The 24,463-nt window shown below is 39.1% G+C and overlaps 1 protein-coding gene across 9 annotated transcripts in view; it reads right to left on the bottom strand.

Annotated features, from left to right (window-relative positions):
- The window catches only part of LOC143039543 (uncharacterized protein CG43867), a 284,063-nt gene that overhangs the window by 27,837 nt on the left and 231,763 nt on the right, over window positions 1-24,463 (bottom strand). For 7 of the 9 annotated variants that reach the window (XM_076209710.1, XM_076209711.1, XM_076209716.1 and 4 more), the window contains 16 exons: window positions 22,687-22,896; window positions 20,840-20,923; window positions 18,776-18,901; window positions 15,194-15,229; window positions 12,073-12,206; window positions 10,785-11,433; window positions 10,296-10,427; window positions 9,307-9,523; window positions 7,890-8,040; window positions 7,635-7,773; window positions 7,058-7,222; window positions 6,693-6,854; window positions 4,562-4,738; window positions 3,527-3,632; window positions 1,345-1,457; window positions 867-1,076 (listed from right to left, as the gene is read on the bottom strand). In XM_076209710.1, the coding sequence (XP_076065825.1) occupies window positions 867-1,076; window positions 1,345-1,457; window positions 3,527-3,632; window positions 4,562-4,738; window positions 6,693-6,854; window positions 7,058-7,222; window positions 7,635-7,773; window positions 7,890-8,040; window positions 9,307-9,523; window positions 10,296-10,427; window positions 10,785-11,433; window positions 12,073-12,206; window positions 15,194-15,229; window positions 18,776-18,901; window positions 20,840-20,923; window positions 22,687-22,896 (2,811 nt within the window). The remainder of the gene's footprint in view (window positions 1-866; window positions 1,077-1,344; window positions 1,458-3,526; window positions 3,633-4,561; window positions 4,739-6,692; window positions 6,855-7,057; window positions 7,223-7,634; window positions 7,774-7,889; window positions 8,041-9,306; window positions 9,524-10,295; window positions 10,428-10,784; window positions 11,434-12,072; window positions 12,207-15,193; window positions 15,230-18,775; window positions 18,902-20,839; window positions 20,924-22,686; window positions 22,897-24,463) is intronic. The other 2 variants (XM_076209713.1, XM_076209712.1) reach the window with 2 other exon arrangements.

Here is a 24,463-nt window from a genome sequence, read left to right on the forward strand (position 1 = left end):
TTTACATTTTGCCAAAAATTTCTCATATACCTGTCTTATTAAACACTTGATCTACACATACATATCTTCTTTCTCTCTTACACCTACAATGCTCTTCTCACATCACGACCTCTGTTCCTCTCCTTAATCCTCTCAACATATGTCCATACAACTTAATGACCACACTCAACAGACTGATCCCTCTATAACTACTACCTTTATACTTCACTTCCCTTGTAAAGTGGAACTATACATACACTCCTCCAATCCACTGGTACATTTCTCTTTCATAGATATACACTAAACAATTTCACTAGCCTTTCTAATGAAGTATAACCATGCCTCCCTTTGTCAGATATTTCACATGACACTCATCCAACCCAAGTCCCCTCCAAGTATAATCTCTTTCAATGCCGTTTCTCCTCTTTTGCTATAATTCTTCCATTCTTCTAACTCACCAGTCCTCTTGACGCCAGTACCACACTCAAAGCCTTCCTAATCTCCTCTACATTCAACATTCTTTGGTTAAAGTATGATCATTCTCCACTCCCATTACAGTCATCCTTCAGGCATCTCCCACCCCCAATCCAAGCTTCCTCATTCTCCTCTACATTCAGCAGCTCATAGTCCAACATCTCTTCATATAAAATGAAAACCATAACTAAAGGGTACACATTTCATCCAATTTCCTTGTGTACATTCTATATAATTTTCTACCATTATAGAAATTGATCTTCAACTAAACTAAGATCCCACGACAAATGGCACAAATCAATATGTACTTAAAGTGGAATTGTTATGTGAATAAGTGAGTTGACCAAACAGGCATGAAGAGACCAACACCAGGATTTCCACCAGTATGAGCGACATAAAGCAGACACACTTACTCGGGAGTGCTTAATTTTGTTGATGGTCTTGGTTACCTGCACCCCTGGACGGGCTTGCAGATGCTTTGATGTCTGCTTAATAAGTCCACAGAAGAGCTCACTCTGTAGCTCTGGGAAGGTGAGGCACTGTTGCAATGCATTCTGGCACAAGACCACATGGTAGTCAATCCCAGAGGAATCCATGAGCACCGAGGCATACAACTGACAGGACTGTAAATATAAAGGGATCAAGCAAAGTAAATTCAAAATCTAATTGTGAAAAATGATTCGTAAAGTAAATTCAAAATCTAATTGTAAAAAACTGATTCGCAGAGTAAATTCAAAATCTAATTGTAAAAACTGATTCACAAAGTAAATTCAAAATCTAATTGTGAAAAACTGATTCCATTCTTAACAAATTGTTAATTAACAGGGCAATCATTTTTTCATATTCATGTAAGACTAGAGTAAATATCAAAAGCAAATTCCACATACACACCTTGAAAAGCTTAATAGCTTCTGCCTGTAGCTGTGATGATGGGAGAGAGGTGAGGGGTGATGTGATTGGTTCCTTGGTATGCAAGAGGAGTGGATGACGCCAGAGCACACAGTCTGCGACAAATTAGTTACGTTAACCACTTGCTATTTTTTTTATTTTGGTCAAGACATCCTCAATATTTTCCAAAAGAAAGGTGCTGGGAAGGAGCTGGCTGAAAGATCTTCTACATGAAAGATTGCTGAGGTGATTGTTAAAAAGCAAGTGCTTCAATTTGATACAAGTAACTAGAGGATTTCCATAAAAAAAAGTTTCAGAACAATGGATCAAGATTAATGATACTTAGAAAGAAAGAATAAAACAAAGGAACTTGTCAGTGAGGCCAAGGAAAGGAACAAAAATATGATGGAACATGACAAGAACTAATTTCATCAGGTGAGTTTCAAATGAGAAACTGTAGAAATGGTACTAATAAAGGAAAGTAATATTGATGTAAATAGTTTACTATCAACCAGGTTAGAAATTAATGATTACTTAATGGTAAATAAACCTTATGTTTTGTGCATAGTAGGGACTCTACTTAGAATGTTTTTTTTTTCTGGAGAAATGAAAGACAACACAAAATGGGAGATGGGGTAATAATGCATGTAAAATCAATTGATCAAGCCACTGCTGTGGTTCTCTCTCCTGGTAGAACCATATCTCCATGGAACTCTGCCATGATCACTGGATCAGGACATACGTCACTCAGAGAACAGTTTCTGTGTTGCTGTCTGGATGGAATGAATACAAGACAATGTACTATGAAGTCCTGTGTTCTCAGTGTGGTGGTTGCATTTGGGATAATTGCAAGTTTGTTCACAAGCTAGTCTAACTTCCAGAAACACAGCCACTACTCACAACAAATATGGTAGGACTGGCTCAGACAGTTAGTTAACAATGCAGTCAGAGCCATAGATTTTGAAATACATTTTTGCATTTCAGTATATTCTCTATATACTTCTTTCCCCTTACAGGGGGTAGTATATTTTCAAACATGCTAATTTATTCAAATCTTAGGCCAAGGTAGCTGCCATGGCAAGTTTAGCCAAAATAATATGTTATTGTATGCTACAGTATCAAGGGATCAATCTAATTCTAGTGGGGTACTTCAACTGTATGGAGGTGAATTAGGAATTAGAAGCATGTATATACTAGTTTTTATGCCTTTGTTTTTTGGCTACCTCCCTTATAAGGGGGGAAAAAGCCTTTGGTATATGTATGTATGTATATACATACGAACAATCAATTCATTGCCTCCGATCTCTCTTGCAGAATACCTGTGGCTGTCAGGCTCTGCTGAGGAGGTTCTATGTCTTACTGAATTGCTTCTGACCTAAGCAGTGGACAAGGAACAGGGATGGCCTTTCATCTACAAGGAGCTAAGATACAGAGGATGACAATTGGTTGTTGGATGAATGTGGGATGAGTGATTCACCATGGTCTCAGATCACGTGTTGGACTTGTGATAGACAGCTATTTCCCTCCTGGAAGAGAGCTCAGAGCTCATATATGACTGATCTATGGGTAATGCTGTGACCTTACATGCACACACACACCCAACTCCCCGCCCATGAGAGTTGGAGTAATGACTTGCAGTGCAGCAATATTGAAATTATTTCAGCCCTGGGCAGGATTCGAACCCGGACTGCTGTGACAGCAGTGAAGGGAGAATGTATGCCCCTGATAAGAGGAAGGCTCCTCTTGGTGTATGTATGTTTGTAATTACAAACTAATGAAAATCAATCAAGGTCATATATACATGAAGTTGATCATAATAAGCATTCTTTTCTTAGGCAGTTCATTAACTAAAATACATTAGAGGGTAAATAACTAATTTGAATAAATTCTCTTCCCACTAGAAGAAAACTATAATGAATTAGTGATTAATATTCCAATGAATGCTTAGTCTATGATCATCTACATTAGTAGAAGAAGAAGAAGAAAAAAAAAAGAAGAGTAAGTATTTGAAAATGATGAAGAAAAGAAGAAAAAGAGGATGATGAAGAAAAAGAAGAAAAAGAGGATGAAGAAAATGAAGGAGATGGAGAAGAAGAAGAAAAAGAAGAAGAATCATAACAGTATCTTTGACCCCACTCAGACCACTTAAATGGCCTACATTTAAATAACAACATATGAGTCTTACTTGGATCACCATCAAGCTCCATCAACTTCTGCACAAGTTGTTCGTACTGAGTTCCGGCATTTGGACCTCCACCAGATACAATCGTTAAGTGATACAACCAAGCATCCTGAAATAAATCCCATATCAAACTGTTTATTCTGAAAACAGGTGTTACACAAACACTAAGTGAATACATAATCAGTGCATGATTTTTTTTTTTTTTTTTTTTTTTTTTTTTTTTTTTTTTTTTTTTTTTTATGTATGAGGGCCCTTTTCCCTTTTACAAGGGGGCTGGGAGAGTCAAAGCACACATCCACATAAAACCCATTCAACCATCCCTCCCATCTCAGCTTGTGAAAAAAGTCACCCTATCCCCTACAGCATTATTTTGGTCAAAAGCAGTGCAGCAAGGCAAAGCTCTTCCATAGCAGACCCCAACATCTACCCCATACAATGACGCCCCTCCTCATGCACTCATCTTTAAAGCAGATAAGAACATCCTTCCTGGATGCATTATCTATTCATCCTACACAATACTATCTCCATTCTTTTCTATTTCTATCACTCCCACTTCCATGGTCCACAAATGTAAGTGCATCAAAAGTCTTCTTGAGCTCATTCTATCCAATTTCTGCTTCTTACATTTTCTTTGCTTTCCTCATCTGTTCTTTCCATATGTCCAAATCACCCCATTACTTTCTGGTCTACCTTATCTAACAACTTTCTTCTCAACGCCATTCTTTGCCTCATCTCCACATCTCACACTACCTATTCTTTAATTATCTATCATAAACTATCCATTTCCTCCAGTCTCTCTCCCTTAATACTCACTTCCAGTTCACTGCCACATTCTCCCCTGGTACATCTCATCACCTTATGTATGTATCTGAATAGAATCACCAGTGACGGTGATGTCGATGATGGCACCATGATTTCATGAGCCCGGTTCGAATCCGGGGACGACAGTCAGAATTTTATGTATGTATATGGAAATAACTTTAGGGCACATCATGAGCATATTACTCATAAGAAGTAGGTTTTTAATGAGGTTCTAACCTTTTCTTGTTTGCTGGGCATAATGAGATAGGTGGGACCCTGATGAGAAGGAAAGATGCCAATGGTGAGGTCCTCGTGTGGAGTATCATCATCACCAGCCTCTTCCTCTTCTGAATCCGACACTCGCTCTACTTCCTCTACTCGTGCATCTCGCATGTTGATCTGACCAAGAGGATTCTGAAAACAAGATCCAACTATATGAAAAAAAATATCTACCCAGTTATTTCTTTCAAGTTTTCAGGTTTATTCTTCTGTAAAATAAAAAACAAGACAATGGAATGATAGTTCTGATCTCTCCAGGAAGAAATGTGGGACTGCAGTCTGTACTGTGCAAGTGTATGGTTCTTTCTATATCACTGGCTACATGGAGGAGGAGGAGAAGGAAAAGATGAGGAAACGGAGGAGGAGGAGAAAGAGGAACAGAGGAGGAGGAGCTAGAGGAGGAGGAGGAGTAGGAGGAAAAGGAAAAGAGGAAGAGGAAGAGAAGGAGACATATGAGAAGGGGTGGCAATACCAAATGTTATTTTTTTTGTGGAAAATTGGAGGAAATAGTGGAAGCTAATAGAAAAAGGGATCTTGGGACCAGTATGAAGACTTGAGTAAAAGTGAAGGTGTTATTGGGGTTGAAGACAGATGGTGAGGTGACACTTCTGCTGGATGACCATACGCATAATGAAGCAAGGGCCACATACAAGAAGATAAGAAGGAAGTTAGGGACTCAAGGTGAGCAAATTAAATGAAAAGGAAAAATAGAAAAAGCAATAATACCAGGAAGAGCTGAGAGATGTATGGGAGGTCATGGGGTGTTAAAATGCACAAAGACTGTGTGTAAGATGAGGAGGATGGGAGAGGCAACAAATGATGAGATGAGGAGGTGAAGGTAGTGGTGGTAAAATAAACTGAACTAGGGATACATATAAGAGCTGTAAAAGGGAGTAGAAGCAAAAGAATCAAATTGAGTAGGCAAAGAGGAGAGCAATGTAAAATACAATATGTATTTAACCACTTACATACGGTGACGCCTACGTAGGCGTCATGAGGAGTAAGTGGGTACACGATGATGCCGACGTCGGCGTCTTGATTATATTTATTGTAGTCGTACCTACGTAACCTCCATTCTCTCTAAACTGGCTTCATCATATTTTCTATGGTTATCAAAATTCACGGGTGAAAGAGAACGAACGATTGAGCACTGACTTTATTTTTTATAATGCGATTATTATGACACAACATCGCACGTCGGGCAGCTAATGCTGCCAGACATGCGATGTGCCCCTGAGTGAAGAGGTTAATAAAGAATTTAGAAAAGAATAACAAAATGTTTTGTAAGGAAAGGATAGGAATGTGAGAGTTATCTGTGTAAAGAAGAGGTAAAGGGTACTGATACACAGACACCAATGGAAGTGAAGGTGTTAATAGGAAGAGGGGGTAGAGTATTTCAGAAATAAATTTGATCCAAAACATATGTTGTTTCACATTTGTGGCTTTTTTTTAATGGACGAGACAGTTACACATTTCTGGGGTCATGTCCAACATAAGCGAGCTGTTTCCTGGCACTGGCTTTTTGACACATGTAATGACAGGCTCTTTTCTGTCACCCATGGACTCTACCACTCCACAATCATCTCCCACACTTCTTGTCTGCCTCATTCCTCATCTGCCACCAAAGCAAATGTTTCCACTCTCACTAAACCACTTTTTTAACTTTTCACTGTTTTAGCTCTTGCTAAATTGAGTCTTAAAATGTATTTTAATGGTGTTATGGAAGGTCTTTGCTTATGTACTGGAGCTTAAACAATAGAAATACAGGTTATATGGGTACATTTCTGGTACTTGTGTTTTATTCTTTATTTATGGGGAGGTTTGGTGCTAAAATCCTGAGAATATCAAGGGTTAATTGTGCTGAACTCTTCATAAGAGACATAGGTGGACTGTATATACCTGGATCTAAAGAAAGAATTGAAGGTACCTGATCAGATACTAAAGCAGAAGTTCAATGTGAAGGACATTAGAGGTAACTGCTGGAATGAATGGGAAGATTCCTTAAAAAATGGTGGCAAGTAATAAAAGGTAAACAATGTAAACAAGTATACTACAAAACATCCTTATTCTCTGTAGTGTCGCACATTACCTGGTCATTAGAGTTTTTGAAGTAGATGAACATCTTCCCAATAAGGACACACCAACAACGTTTGGCATGACCATGCTTGACTTTGTTTAGCCAGCCCTGCAGTGTTGGTTTATTATCTTCACGACTTAAAAGTAACCGAGTGGCATTCCGTCGAAGAACATTCTAGAAAAAATTGTAATAACATAAATCAATAAACAAGTGAAGAAAAAGAAGGAAAAAATAAGAGTCATGATAATACAGAATGCAAGAACATATATTCAAATAGGCCTGTGAATATACAGAATAACAAATACAACTTTACGGGTGATTGCAAAAGTATAGCATATTGCCACACATGAGTACAAAACAGTTCCAAAGAAACTTACCTGTAGAACGCGTACCCAATCTTCAACTAAAGCTGTGTTGTCTGCGGTGAGGTAGTAGATTTTTTTCCCGGTGTTCACCTCAAACGTATGGGCACCTTCACTTCGAGTAACCCTACAAGCATCATCTAAACTAATCTGCCCAGCTGGTTTTCGATGCACATCACTCTGTGGTAAATTGTTTATAAAGAAAATAATGACAATTCATCTATCCTTTGAACTTCAGGTCAATTCCTTTTAATTCAATCATAAATATATTCACACACTATCTATAGAATCATGAAAGGAATGGAAATCCTTGATAGGAATGTTTTACTAAAAAATGACAATGGAAAAACAAGAGGTCATGAAAAGAAACTCAAAAAGGATAACTATACAAGAGATCTGGAAAAAAAAAAAAAAAAAAAAACTTCCCACACAGAGTACTGGATATCTGGAATAACTTAGATAAAGAAACAGTGTGTGCAAATAGTATTCAAGAGTTTAAGAAAAAAATTGATGCTGAAAGATACAAAGATGGGTCACTATGAGCATAGCTCCCTTCCCGTATAATACAACTAGGTAAATACACTTTACCAACCTGACTCTTCCAATATGTGAGAGTACCATCTTTGAGAACGAAGTATCTCTTCCTCCACGTTTTGAGCTTACCACCTAATTTGGTTAGGTAACCTGACTTCTCTAACGAACTTTCTCGCCTTGGTGACATGGTGCCAATACTGAAAAAAGAATCACTACTTACCCACTACTTAGTATATCCTGATAGGAGATTCTATAAGCACAACAAATTCACTTTTCTCAACAGGTAAACAAAAAATGTCCCTGAATTACGCACTGGCTAGATGAAAGGGTGTTGGATGTGGGGTCAACACAAGAAGTCCTCGCACTGAGAGTGGGTGCCAGGGTTGATTCAAGGGAACCACTGTCACTTCGTGCATCTGGGGGGATGGCATAGTCATCTGATACCCCCGATTCAAAGGAAGTATCTAATGAAAATAAAAGAAATTATTTTACTATAATCTCATATTCAGGGCTATCTTTACACTTAATCACAGAGCCATGAGGACAGCACCTTTATCATAGAGTCATCAATGTCTGACATGTATATACAGTATGCAATACATTGGATAATCACAATTTACAAATACTTTAATCATAACCCTTTTACACATGTGAACAAAGTAACCTGTCTTTTTATCATGAGTTATTAATGCAGATTTCCTTTTCACAACTGAAACTCATCAACTCTATAATTACTGATGTGCATCCACAGCATGGAATCCAACAATTAAAAAAAAAAAAAAAAAAATAATAATAATAATAATAATAATAATAAAGATAACTGGTTACGAAACACCATTGAGGTTAAGTATGATAAACAGAAGAGTACGAGATGGAACCCAATCAGCATTGCTCCTTTCCTGTATACAGACGCTCCTCAACTTACGTTTTAGTTACATTCCGAACGGCCGAACGTAAGTTAAAAATGAACGTAAGTTGTTACTGTACTATACATCCGTAAATTCTATTACCGTATCTTACAAAACACCCCTAAATCATTAATTATACACATAACATTGTAAAATAATAACATTAATTTCAAATAAATTAAATTCAAGCAACATAAATTGAGATGGTGGAGGAGGAGGGGAGGAGGAGGAGGAGGAGGAGGAGGAGGAGGAGGCAAGGCACTTTCAGTCTGTCGTTTGTGCAATGTAAACAATGGATGCAGCGTCATGCATAAATATCATTTGAACTATGGAGAGCGCGCTAAACTAAAAAATTCACTCAAATTTTTTTTTTTTACAATTTTTTTTTTTTTACAGTCAGTTCAAACGTAAAATCGAAAAAACGTTAGCTAAGTACAATTAGTTAAATCTACACTCAGAAATTAATATCCATCTAATAGAACAGCATAAGAAAATGGTAGATGTGCATTTCAATGCAAGTCCTCAAACCCATCAACTCATCATATCACACCAAAACCCACTAAATGTAGCATAAAAAAAAAAACAGCCGTAGTATTCTTAAATACCTAAACAACTTAGCCTCAATACCCCACAGTATGTCAATGCAAAAACACATACACATTCTGATCACAAAACAAGACCTCTAAACTGGACTGCCAAACTCTACACCTCACCAAACCTCATACCAAATCAACCCAACAGAGAAGTTACTCCCAAGACAAGCACAAGTTGCACTTGCATACCAAAGTTCAGGTCACTATTGTGAAATAAATACTGACTTACCTCTCCTCATACTTTTTGACGGTGATGATCCCGATAGTTTGGCAGGAGATAAAGATGAAGTTTTGCTCTTTGAAGGTGAACTGGATGATGATTCTGCTGAGGATGATGGAGTTTGTGATGAGAGACCCCTTGAGTCTGATCCACCACAATGTTCTTCACCATCTGAAGAGTCTGAAGAATCACCCGTGAAGGGCACTGACCGGATCTGGCTAGCACGCTGGAAATATAATGCAGTGGATATAAGGGTTATGAAAGATTAGATCCAGTGAGCCCTCCTTATACGGTAATTCTTTATCCGGTAAATTCACAGTTACGGTATTTGGTAATTACTACCCTCGATTCTATTTACAGTAAGAAAAATTCAGAGATACGGTATCCGCTCATGTTTTGGAGGTAAGATTAGATATTTTGAAGAGGAAAGAGCAGGGAGAAGGTACGTCTACCGTAAGTTGAAACTTGGGTTCAGTATACAGTAATATCAATTTGCGGTAAGGTTTTCAGGAACGCATATGTACCGTATAACAAGGACTCACTGTAATATGAAAAACAGGTGGTAGGTTGTTATATCTTAGTATATTTTTCTTAAGGTTTAGCTATTTTTGCTTATTCTTTGACTTTTCGTTGCAGAAAAATACAAATTAGGTGATCCTTAGACCCATCTCTCCATCCTATTTAGTCACTTCCCACAACATGCACTGGATCACAGTGGCAGGATTCTTTTCCTCCCACCTCAAGGGGATCAGGAAGAGACCAAGTCACATAAGTAATAAGGGACAGATTCCTGGGGACAGCACACAGGATGAATAGCAGTAGTTAAAAAAACTATCATCATTCCTTAAGTAGATTTTAAACTCTAACAGAGATGAATGACATGGCACTCTGGTCCATAAGGATACCCCAGAAGAGTCCTTAAAGTATTGACCTTGCAGTCAATACCCCAGTATCCCAATATTAATTTCGAAAGTGATTTATTTTGTTCAGCGACTTACCCCTTTAACGGCGGCATACACAGGTACGTGGATCTCTGGGTAACTACCCAGACTAGAACCTATAACCTTGTTGCCTTCCCCAGCATCAGCGCCTCCACCTCCGCCAGCTCCAACTAACCCTTCCTGGGCAACCTGGACGTTAACATGGGAAGGTTTTGAGTAAGATACATCTCTTATGTGAATTTCTCATCAACACTGCTTATATCAGATAAATGTAATTCTTTTATATGCTAGTTTCAAAGTGATTTTGATAGTTCTTTCTTCAAAATATATTACAAAGTTATCATTTATTTGTAAAACTAACTTAAGGTAATACAAGTTCATGATACCAAGAGATGAGATATTAAAACAATAACCATGTAATCCTGTAAAATATAACATGGTAAATGTACAAGAAACTAAATACAATTATGTAAATATATGCAACAAACTTACAATAATGTATGTGTGTCAATGCCAGCAATTAGATACAAGTCTTCAGACACCCACCTGATAAATTCTCGACTCCCATGACGGAAAACGGTGCAGCGGAGGCGTAGGTGGCTTGTCTCCTTCCCCTGGTTTGCCTTCTCGATCACAAGTCCAACCCATTATAGCATTACCTTGATCTCGACTCGGCGTGTATATTTCACTATAATCGTGGCCCTCATCCTTGCCCCGAGTACGCCCGGCATCATCCTCGTCCAAGTGACTATCACCTGAACAGGCCAACTGACTAGAATCAGAGCTATCAGCATTGTCGTAGAGGTCGAGATCGAAATCTAGACTATCTGTGCTCTTAGACACCATGGCTCCCTGTACATTACCCTTCTTTTTCAAATGTTTTGTGCGGGGCTGTGGGACTGGTTTCCGAGGGGAATCGTTTTTATTGCCGCCAGATCTAGGACTACAGGACCTGGGAAGACTGTTTGTGCTCTGTGTAAGGCTGTTTAGCATGGCTTCCAGAGGACTCTTGGGGCTCAAACTCTGAGGAGTCTCAAGGTCCACAGAGCCTGAGTCAACACGGGACTCCCGGGAGCGGTGCTTGTCGTCATTCGCCAAGCGCTGAGGCCCGTTGAAGCGACTCCCTTTAAGACGAAGATCCGCATAATTTGTGTCTGTGTCACTCGAACTGGTCCTCCTTAAAGCTCCAGGTGATCTAATTGAAAGGGAAAGGGATGGCAGTTGAGTAAACTATGAAATCTGTAAATTTATCTGATTCTTTAAGGTAAAAGTGTGAGGTTCCCACTTTGAAAATGTTAGCAGTTCTAACAAAAAAAATGTTGGGTGTTCTATACTTTTTAAGACATTTGTACAAACCAAAGCAAGTGCAAAAATGGCTAGTACTCCCAAGATATAGGAAGACTGAATAATACACTGTACAACAGCCCTAAAACAAGACAAGCAATAGTGATGTTAAGATGAAAGAATAAACAAAAGGCACCGTGAACTTGACCTGAGATACAACTGTATTCATTAACAGTGGCATGGTAGGAGAGAAGCCAAATGCCCAGCAGGGCTTTTTCATACATACATACATATACCAAGACTTATTCCCCCTTACAAGGGAGGTAGCCAAAAAGAAAAAGGCATAAAACCATTCCCACCCATTCCATCCCTAAGTACACTTCACCCCCTCCACCCTCCCTCTTATCTTAGCACCTCCTGGATGACGGGTCATCCCTGCACCTTGTCCACTGCTTCTTCAGAAACGTTAAATACATTGGATCCCATACTCTGCATTTGTCTTCTCTCCTACAGTGCTGTTGCAGTAATTGCCGCTTTGACTCAACCTCACCTGGTCTTGGAACGGTGGTCTCGGCCTAATGTAGCAGGACGGGAAGGTACAAAATCCCCTGCATTGCGAGGATCGTCAACTAGACTCTCATCACTGCCTAACCGGTCACCTTCATAGCTGCCTCTTGAGGAGTCCTGCTCATAGATCAGAGAAGTCATATAAGTCAAGAAGCTCAAAGTTTGATCTTCATAACAAGTACGTACTAGATAAACATCAGTACAGTATACATAAAAAATAAATAAATAAATAAATAAAATAAATAAAAAATCCTATTGATAAACAAGCTTATATTTATATGAAGATATTAAACATATACATGATTGTATAACATCTTAATCCAGTAAACTCAACTTCTTAACAAAAGAAAAAGAAATAATCCTATAAAGTCTTTTTATGACACCTTAATAGCTGACACATACCAAGTTATCAAATACACTTGGCATAAGTGTCACTTGCCCCTCCTTAAAAAACACAAATTAAATAATTCCTCTTTGCATTACAGCACTATATATGTTGATCCATTTCCAGAAGCCAACCAAAAGCATAACTCTGGTACAAATTATGTTATTCCATAACCAGAGCAGCATTTCAAATGCAGAATACACAAATCAATTACTGCAGCAATAACCTTCTTGGTGAAAATGCCCTATGAAGAAACATCAATTCAAAATGCACACATATACACTACTGCAATATTAATTAAACTAGAAAACAGTGCAATCAGATCAATCCCTACAGTATGAACTGCTGTTAGGAAGACTTGAACTGTGTGTGCATTTTGGGTGAAGTTCAAATATTCAACCCTTTAACAATTGCTTGAATTTTATTTTTATTTTTTTCTGTATCTATCTATCATGGGCTTCTTCCCCTTTATAAGGGAGGTAGCCAGCCAAGGTACATCCACTCTTAACCATACCACTACCATCCATCACTCGTGTTTCTCTCTCATCTTAGCTCCTCATGGATGAAGTGTCACCCTTGTCTCCTGCCCACTGCACTGTTTTGTAAGGGGTAACCTTACCATTTAAAAAAAATCAATAAGTTTTGAGCTAACCATTTAATGAGCCACTCACCAGTTAAGTACTTTTTCTGGCTCTCACATGATGTGTTAAGCTCTACAGGTTTCTTGTGGTTGTTAAAGGGTTAAAATCACGCAAAAACAGTTCCTATATAAAAATATTGTTCAATTTTGTTTGAATTTTTCTTATAAACAGCCACAAAAAAGGAGTAAAAAAAAACAACATACCAGATCAAAAAATCAAATGTCAGTAAACAGAAAGTGTCTTGATGCTTCCTTTATAAAAGTGTCACTGTTGTAAGTAGCTGGACAGATGTCACAAGGAACAATTACAGAGCCTAGTAGTACAGAAGAGTAAGCCATATTTTAGATATTCTAGCATTCCACAAAGATGGTACAGTATATGGGATGAGGAAAATGGGAGGGAATAGAAGAATAGGCAGCAAATGGTGGCAATAAGGATGTGAGGGCAGTGATGGAAGAAAAGAAGTAAGCATATGAAGACTGGTAGCAAAGAAGAACTATGGAGGCATAAGAGAGGTACGGAAAAGAATAGAAATAAAATGCATGGTATGAGAGACAAAGAGGAGACTTGATGTAATGTGGAGTAGATGTTTGATATATATGTATATATATATATATATATATATATATATATATATATATATATATATATATATATATATATATATATATATATATATATATATATATATATACATATATATAAAAGTAAAAAAAAATGAGAGGGGCAAGTCAGGTAGAGAGGTTATTGTTAAAGGTGTAGACAGACACAGACAGATGCTAATAGAAGTGAAGGTGGTAAAAAGAACATACAGATTATTTCAAGGATTTGTGAATGTTGAGCAGAATATGGAGGATTTGACTGTAGCAATGGGAATGACTGTGATGGAAGAGGATAATGATAAGGCTAAACAAAAACAGGAGATACAAAGAGCACCGATAGCAAAGAAAGCTGGTAAGGCACCAAAGTTAGATGGGTGTCACACTGAGTGTCTAACAAACGAAGGAGTAGCAATGGTGGATTGGCTGGTGAAACTGTTTAATATACACAAATGAGAGGAAAAGGTGCCACTGGACTGATGGAGTGGATGTAAAGTTCTACTATACATGGAAATATGTAGTAACTTGTGAACGGATGATAAATTGGTGTGGCCCGAGGGGATTTCTTCTTGTCTGCTCTGTAAATTCTCAAGCAGATGAGGGGGGGAGGATCGCCAAGTAAAATACAAACATAATCAGCTCTGGATCACTGTTCATTGACCCCACTGTTCATTTGGGAATATACAAGTAATCCAATCCAACCCCCACATAAAAACATATCAAAATGGAAATATATATAAATGAAGAACTTGTGTGTAAACCATAAATACTGTAGAAGCTACTGAAAGAGAGAAATATAGGGAGCATCAAGACATCTCCTGGGGTCAACAATGGGGAGGTTCCCCTAAGCCACGATAGATAGCAATCTCCCCAACAAGGGATCCTGTGCCTATTTCAATAAACTGCCAAGTGTAATCTAAGCAGAGTGGGTATGCAACTAACAAAGACACTCAAGCAAATGAAATATTATGCATACTGTGGTAGAAACTTAAAATCTGAAATTCCTGTGAGAAGAAGCTTCATTTGTGCCCAGTAGCCACTTTACAGTTCCTTGTTCTTCACTAATGCCAGATTATTTCATTCACTTGTAGAAGAAATAAGAATCAATTGGAAAATTTATATGCCATCATCCCTTACAACATCCCTTGTATCTTATATCTTTTGTTATCTCTTATATCTTATTCACACTTGAGGACCTTCCCAAAGCTAAATGAAATCGCCTGACATTAGCCACAATGAAATCTGCAGTGGGCATCTGATATTTTAGCAGCTACCAATTCCTTACAGTATGTGTTACAAAATTATAAACTCAAGTAAATACCACCAAATGGTTGGGATAAAACAAAACAATAGCATCCAGCAATCAAACTAGTAATGCAAAAGAGAAAAACAATATTCTCAGTAATAAACAAACGTAAATGATCACTGTCAAACATGTCAAAATGGAGTGGGGAGGGGTGCCTCCGACTCTCTCCCTACCTTGGGAAGGCTGAGTGACCTCCTTTTCCATTTTAGCTGGTTTGGGGAATTAGGAGAGAAAGGGTCAGAGGCCTACATGTATGTACATATCACATTCTACTAACAAACCAAGATAACTTTTTCCACTGCAGTGCACTGAATTAAGGAACATGATAACAAGCATAAAACCTTATTCAGTCATCCATACACCATTAGCAGAAGTCATGCCCAATTTAAAATTCTCTGAAGACATGAAGGTCAAATCTCAAACTTCCATGTAAGATGAAATTAGCAGCTTTATATCCTCAGAGAAAAATCAAACTGTATGACTCATGAGATGCCATCTCACTCCAGACATTGAATGTGAATGGTAACTAACAGAAAAGATGCTATGTGTTTAGTTACACATGCAGTCCAATGAAAAGAATGCTAGTCTCTGTAGGTAATGACTTTATATACAGTACATTTAGAAAATATCATAAAAGAATCTATCATACACATTGTATCACTCACATGGGGTACACAGTGGACATCACACTTTAAGATTCCCCAGCAATTTTTTTATACCTAAGCAAGTACATTATATAATAGTTACTGAGAGTTCTCATTGGAATTCATCTTTAACTAAAAATTATTCTGAATAGTACAAAGGTATGAAAGTCTAAAACTAATGTATGGTATAAGTATTTCATCAGCAATAACCAGCAGTTCTATCCTTGGTTAAAGTATAATGTTGAAGAGACAAAGAAATTGAGGTAGTAAATGAGAGATTTAAAGAGGGTAGTAGAAGCTAAAATTGATTAGCATTCTTTTATGAGTAGAGATAATTCTCGAAGAATATAAGAATTCAGGATGACTCTGGCCTGTAGGGATGGCACTCAAGTCCCTAAAATACTGACTGCGTAAAACTTAAGCAGTCAATATGTCACACAAGAGACTAAAGTAAATTTAAAACCAAACACCATTTTACACCTTACAAGACAGAGGGACATGTGAGAGCACACATCCTCATTATACACAATTAAAAGCCATTTAACCACCCCTCCCATTTATGCACCTCTAGATGATGGGTCATTCCTGTCCTCATTCACACAGCCTAGAATAAAGGTACTGTAGTGATGCATGACTCTTCCACAGCAGGTCCTGACAACCAGAGTTGATTTACCCCCACCACATGGTGACTCCATATACACTTAAAACCCACTATCAGAGAAATAATATCTGAAGTACAGGAGATCCGTATATTTCGACTACTATCTGTAGTCCTCTTCTTGCTGAAGAGGACTACAGATAGTAGTCGATATATACGGATCTCCTGTACTTCAGATATAATTTCTCCGATAGTGGGTTTTAAGTGTATATTAACAAATGTGTTATAACATTACAGTTTCCCATGGTGACTCCATACAATATTATAAACAAAAAACTGGATTACTATGTCTTTCAAACGTAAATATTCCACTGGTGCTATGAATGGCATGAAATGCAGCAATGGGGATAAACTAGATTTGGCTGTCAGGCCCTGACATGGAATTTCTGCATCCTGTTGCACTGCTTCTGACCCAAGCATTGTGGTGGGGGGACAGAGATGACCTTTCATCCATGTGGTGTAAAGATGAGAATAACAACAAATATTTTTCTTTTAATAGGTGTGAGACAGGTCATGTCTGGGGAAGTTGCTTGTTGGTTATATGCCCACACTACCTCTAATCAAAAATAACATTGGAAACCACACATTATTTCTCCTCAAACTACTTCCCAATGACTATTACCACAAAACTAGATGGATAAATAAAACCTTTTCAAGAAAACCTTCACAGACTACAATGAAGCAAATTGGCAACCTATCCCCTACCCATGAAGTACTTGAAGGAGCCCAAGGGAAAACATCTTCATCAACAAAGCAATGTAATATAATTAACAAATATTTCTCCAAATTAAGTTTCAAAACCACAACTCCAGAAAATAAGAAAACAACTAAAAAGTCATGAAAAATCAAACTAGACACAGATGTCAACCCCCTCTCACCTTCAACAACAAAAAATGTGGAAAGGGTGATAATGAAGTTGAAAATCTCCCATGCAGAAAGCCTAGATAAAATCTGATATATCCATCTAAAATACAATATATCTATCTATCTATACACTAAGGGCTATTTCCCTTTATAGAGGAAATGGCCAAGTCAAAAGGTATGCACCCACTCCCACCCATTCCATTCACCACCCTTTTTCCCTCTTATCTTAGCTCCTTGAGGATGAAAAGTCATCCCCACCTTCTGCCCATTGTCCTGGGTTAGAAGCAATGCAGCAAGACACAGCACATCCACAGCAAGGCCACTTCACTTAACTGGCTACTCCTCCTCTCCGTCCTCTCATACAGAAAACAGAGCTGGGCAGAAATACCATCAGGCTGCTTTAAAATATCATCCACACACAACCCTTCACTATCCTCCCATCTCCCACCTCCTCCCTTCCTTGGATCAGAGTATCATCTATACACAGCCATTCTCCACTCATCCCTATCTCTTGTCTTCTCCCTTCCTTGCTCAACAGACATTCCCCTCTTGCTCAAAGCCCCTTTCACCCCATTCATCCATCTTATCTTTGGTCATCCCCTCAAGTTCATTCCATTCACCTTTGCCTTTCACACCTCTTTTACTAGTCTTTCTTCATTTATTCTTTTCCTGTGTCCAAACCATCCCAATACTCTTTCATTAACCTTTTCCATGACCACTCTCTTCCTCACTTCCTTGTTTCTCATTCTATCCAACCTTGTAACTCCTACCATAATTCTCACACATTTCAACTTTTCTCTGCATCTGTTAAATTCCAAGCCTCCACTTCCTCCAGCCTCTCTCCTTTAAGACTTACTTCCAACTCACTGCCCTCCTCTCTCCTTGTACATCTCATCACCTACTTTTACCCCATGTTTACCTTCAACTTTCTCCTATTGCATACCCTCCCAAACTCTAAAACACCACAGCCCAAATAAAATAAAGATTCTGAATGAAACTTTCAACCACTCCTGGTTATACAACAAAATTCCATAAATCTGTAAAAGAACACATACAATACTCACAATAAAACCAAATAAACTATCATAAAACCCAGCATCCTATAGACCAATTATCTGACTACCCATCATATCAAATGTGATGGAAAGACTAATTAATCTTTGCATGAATATCTTTTATGGAAAATTACAATGTGCCTATAATAATTAGTCACAGATGTCAAATGATTTTCCAAGTCTTGCAATTGGGTCAAAAAGATTCTGAAAAATTATGTATATAATCAATACTACATAATTATTTTAATCTAATAAAAACAATAATGATCTACAGCATGTGTTTTGTGATATAAAAAAATCTTAACTTTTTTCTCTGCTGTTGAATGCATTCTTCCAACAAAGTTCAATCATACCATACTACTCCTTCCTGAATTACATTCAAACATACCTTCAAGTCTTTCCTGAAGTTATGTTTTTGTCACCTAAATAAACATTCTAAATTCTAAGTTTTTGTCACCTAAATAAACATTACTCTTTTAAACCTAACATGCAAAGGATTAAATATATTAATTCATTAAAAAATTGTACACTGACTTCTGTGTCGGCATCCTTGTCCTTGCCATGGAGTGTGGAAAGGTGAGCAAGTCGGCCACGCAGGAGCTCCAGCTGCACATTGCACTTGGCATTCTGCTCCCGAAGAACTGTGTTCTGCTCCTCCAGCTGTGTGCAAGTGAACAGGAGAGTCTTTAGTATCAAGGGCAACAAGGTCAACAATATAAAATGTCAATCTATTAGGAATCTTTAAAATTCAGAAAATGTCAATATTAGAAATAAGGTTTCTTTTGTAAGGAAGTGAGAAAAGTAAAGTAAGTGGGTGAGTCAGGTAGAGAGGAAAAGGTAAAGTGTACAGATGGAGAGATGAGTAGAGTATTTTAGAGAATTGGTGAATGTGGAGGAGGTTTGGGAGGGACTGACTGTGGTAGTGGAAGGTCCTGCAAAAATGACTGTGATGTAGTTGGGGACGATATGCAAGAGAAGGAAATTGAAGATAAACGTGGGTAAAAGTAAGGTGATAAGATATACAAGGAGTGAAAGTGGCAAATAGTTGAAGGTTACTCGTAATGGGACAGCTTTAAGTATTTAGAGGCACATGTAGCAGGGAATGGAGACGTGGAGATGGAGGTAAATGTCTTGGGAGAATGAAAATTGGAAAAGTTCAAAAGATATTGTTTGAAGTAAGTCTTGCTCAAATAGTAACAATCCACTTTGATCAAAGATACATTGTTGATAATTTGAATTCAAGCCATGGGTTGTATAAACTGGGTAATCTTATTATTAAAGAAATTGTGGCCCAAACATCTGAGACACAGGAACAGAAATTGTAGAAGGTAACAAGGGCCTAGGTGAGGTCTCCCACTAACTCAAGCTTCCCCAGTTCCTTTACCTATCAACTTTGCGTGTATTGTATGTATGCTTGTTTCTCTTGCCTATGTACCCTGAAAATATCTTAAGACAAAAACATCTGGTCTATGGTTTATCATTTCCTTTGTGATTTTCAGCATATCTAGAATCAATCAGCTGTGTGAATTTTGCTGCATAGCTGGGGTGGTACAAATAAGACACAAGCACATACATCCAGGATCAAGAAGAACCTCCAACAAGGTGTTCACATGAGTGCCTGTAACATCCTTTACCTTCTCTCAGGATGGTCAATTACCTGTTATATCAGTGATCAAAAGGCTTAGAATGGATACAGTGGCTCTCTCTGAGATGGAGGACCTGGCATTGACGTGTTCAAGAGCAAGGACTACACATATTACTGATCAGACTAGAGCCATGGGGACCACTTTAATATGTTGCTCTTGGCACATCTAGCCAGTTACAGTCCAGTTGATGACCATATGATGTTGGTGATTTTGAAGCCCAGTTTGGGTTTCATCTTCCTTACTGCAGTACATGCTCTTACTGAGGCATGTGAGCTTGAAGAGTAGATGCTCTATGTCAAGCTTAGCTCTATAGTTGACTAATGCCCACAACAGGACATACTTGTTACCTTGGGTGACTTCAATGCAGTTACTGGAACTGAAAGACCTAACTATGAAGTATGTGTTGGTCCCCTTTGCTCTGGAACCAAGAACACTTATAGTTCTCTTCTTCTGAACTTTGCAAAGTCAATAAAGTTCAGGCTTGCTGGTTCCTGGTTCATGAGGTGACAGCCACATAAATGGCCATGCTACAGCAGTCAGAGGTGTGGCAAAGGAAATCAATCAGATTCTTGTTATTATTCACTGGAGGATTCAACAGAGCTGCAGGATTTACTGGAGTGCTGAGTTCTATAGGGCCAGTCACAGACTTGTGATTGAAACTCAGGCTGCATGTTAAGTCAAGGTGGATCTCATATACATAATTCCACCTATGTTTGAAACCTGCTAGGTTCACTTGACGTTTTCATACATTACAGAATCCATCTTCATACTACAAGCACACTCTATCCTTACATTAAAGCTTATGTTACAGAAGACCACACGCCTTCGGCCCAAGAGTGTGACTGAAGTCTCCCCACAGAAGTGGGAGCTGTCCACAGTGCAGTGTGACAGGCTGCAACCTAACTAATATTCTCTCTCCCAATTCCCACAAAGTCAAGACACCTGTACTCACCTCCTTCAGTTTGTTTGTGACCCACTCCTTGATTTTGGCTGCTTTGGCCTCAACCTTCTTTGCATCCTGTAGTCGTAGCTGACGCTAAAAACCAACCAAGAATTTGCATCATTAGTAAAAGAACAATGATGGAATGGACATATATGTGATTCATCATGGTATGGGATCATGTGTTGGGATCATGATTAAGATTTATTACCATCCTAGATGAAACCTTAAAGCTCACAGTCTGATCATACACAACAACCAACCAACATCTATTCCCTTGCTCAAGAGGGTCAGTAACAGCATGTAATACACTAATGAAAAATGTCTCATATTGAGTGGAGTGCAATCTTGGTTCCGTTGCATAGTAGCTCATGATGCTAACCACTCAGCTCACGGCTCGGTGGCGCAGTGGTAGCGTTCGCAACCACTCCAGCGGTCCGAGTTTGAATCCTACCAAGGGCAGGGAGTTGTGTATGTGTGTGATTCACCATGGTCTTGGATCACGTGTTGGACTCGTGATCGACAACTACTACCCTCCCGAAAGAGAGCTCAGAGCTCATATATGACCGATCTATGGGTAATACTGTGACCTCACACGCACACACACACCCAACTCCCCGCCCACGAGAGTTGGAGTAACGACTCGCAGCGCAGCGATACTGAAATCATTTCAGCCCTGGGTGGGATTCGAACTCGAACCGCCGTAGTGGCGGCCGCAATCGCTACCACCGCGCCATCGAGTCGTGTGTGGTTCACCATGGTCTTGGATCACGTGTTGGACTCGTGATCGACAGCTATTACCTTTCCGGAAGAGAGCTCAGAGCTCTTAAGTGACCGATCTATGGGTAATGCTGTCACCTTACACGCACACACACACATCCTACTCCCCACCCACGACAGCTGGAGTAACGACTCGCAGGGCAGCGATACTGAAATTATTTCAGCCCTGGCCGAGATTCGAACCCGGACCGCCGTAGTGGTGGCCCCGATCGCTACTATTGCGCCACGAGACGTGTGTGCGTGCGCGCGCGCGCGCGTGCAAGGTCACAGAAATACCCATAGGTCGGTCACATATGAGCTCTGAGCTCACATCCAGAAGGGTAATAGCTGTCGATCACGAGTCCAACATGTGATCCAAGATCATGGTGAATCACTGCATGAACAAGCCAAATATTTGTGTGTGTGTGAAAGAGAGCGAGAGAGATTCACCATGGTCTTGGATCATGTGTTGGACTCGTGATCGACAGCTATTTCCCTCCCGGGAGAGAGCTCAGAGCTCATATGTGTCTGTTTATCTAATTGCATTTAACTAATTGTACAGAAGTGCAATATTCATGCAATCTTATCTCCTACTTTCCAATTCATATCTAGCTCCAGATTCACGTATGGTTCCAACTTGGGCTATGTAATTTCTTTCCAACTGTCATATCTAAATTAGAATTCAAGTGTATTTACCTAATTGCATTTACTAAATTGCAGTATACAAGAAAGAATTCAAGTGTATTAACCTAATTGCATTTACTAAATTGTAGTACTCATGAAAGAATTCATGTGTATTTACTATTGCATTTACTAAATTGTAGTATACAAGCAAGAAGCAATGCTTATGAGGTTCTGTCTCCTACTACCTAATTTACCATACCTAGCATTAAATTCATGTATGGGTTACAATTTGAGTTATATTCTTATTTCCCAATTATCATATTTAGATTTAAAAATTCACGTATTGTTCCTATATCATCTTCTAAGGAATCTAAAATGTTTAAAGTATGTATGCATCTGTATGGAAAACTGTATTTATCAAGATAGTTACGGAACTGTCTGTGTGACGTAAGGTACTAAAAGCCAACCAAACTCACCTGTTCTGCGACTTGGGACGCCAGCGTGGTTATCACTTCCTCCTTTTCTTTCTCAATGAACTCGTCCGCTAGTTCGGACAGGACTGCTTCTGCTTCCCTGTCCGCCGAGACGGTGCCTGTCCCCGTGGGATCACCAGGGAGGGTTCCTCCGCTGCCCTCTCTCCCTTGCAACGCGGCCTTCCACTCCAGCCGCTGCTCCATGGCGCGAACCTGCAAACATCGAACGGGCGACGGTTACAGATCCGTTGGTCAATTCGAATATGTATCTTACTTCAGGTCGAAGCGTTGCTTCAGGATATACATTTTATATGAGGATAAAAAAAATGGATGGGTCAATTTCCGCATGTTTGTCTGTATAAAATAAAGATATTTCGCAAAGTGAGTCTGTAGTATGGTCAGGAAACGTCCAGCCTGCCGTAATCGAGAACCGCGCGTCCTTTGCAAGCTGTATCGAAACGATCACACAAACTCTGCAGCGGGATTCGGACATGCAAGTGATCATCTGGAGCTGATTACCACCAAGGGCTGGGCTACCAACCCAATCTTCACCGACGTTTGTTTCTTTGCCCCGGATTAAAACAGATCTGAATCCTAGATGCTGTTGGTCAGCAGTGGAGGGGTGGGGGAGTTAAGGAACATAGGGCGGTACTTGTGAACGAGCTACCAAGGGCCTATACAAAGTGGTTTACACATACAATTATATATATATATACAGTATATATATATATATATATATATATATATATATATATATATATATATATATATATATATATATATATATATATATCAACCAATGCGAAAAAGTTGGAATGTAGGACACGCACGACGACATGATCGTCAATAGAGTAATTAACCACGGGATTTGCAAATGTCAAACCGCACGGCTTGGCAATAAGCGCAGTTGATGTCTGGCGAGTTGTTCACATCAAGGGAGTACCAGCATAAGCCCCCACCCCCACTCCCACTCTCACCCACAGCGGGCAGCTCTGGGCATTCGCAACCGCGCGGGCGGACAAATGCAACGTGTTGTACCAAGCAAGTTGGCATACTCTTGGAACTTTCCATTCACCTCTTCCGACACGCGTCCTATCTTTGGTGTATGTCATTCTGCCACTTTTCTATTGTATCGTTAAAGTTTGTATATGGAGTGTTTCTTTCGTTGGGGTCATTGTTTCTCCTTGAAGGAGGGAACAGCCTCAGTTCGCATTTTTAAAGTTGAACCTTGGCGATATGTTCAACAAGAAAAAAAAAAACAGCAACACTCCTATTTTCTACCTATCACAGAATAATCCCACATGAACGGAAGACTTAGTAACCATGTAGTAGTGAGCGCTGAAACTATCGGTTGTTTTACGAAACGGTTAGACAGCTTTATGGATGGGGATGACAGGTGGTCATGGGCATGGAACTGCCTAGTATAGGCCTTATGGTCTCTTGCAGTCCCCCTCATTCCTACGTTCTTGTGTTACCCCACTAACTATGCATCATGTCTTCTCCGAACACAATACGATATTATACAAAAGTTCGTTAAACTCATAGGTCGGATAACGGAACTTGGAATCCAAAATAGAAAACGACAGGATTGCGTGCTTCACGAGACCAAAGGTCTACGTGAAATGAAGTGAGAAACATGACAAGATAAAACGACAGGGAGACACAAGACCCACAGGCATTCTGGGTAAGGATAAGGAGGAAGATTGGCACAAGCAACTGCGAACTACCCATTTGATGAACTGAACAAGAGAGAATTCGACGTGCTGCAGCAGGAATAGTT

The sequence above is a fragment of the Oratosquilla oratoria genome, chromosome 26 (assembly GCF_046742065.1).
Source record: "Oratosquilla oratoria isolate Oo_2021 chromosome 26, ASM4674206v1, whole genome shotgun sequence".
NCBI lineage: Eukaryota > Metazoa > Arthropoda > Malacostraca > Stomatopoda > Squillidae > Oratosquilla > Oratosquilla oratoria.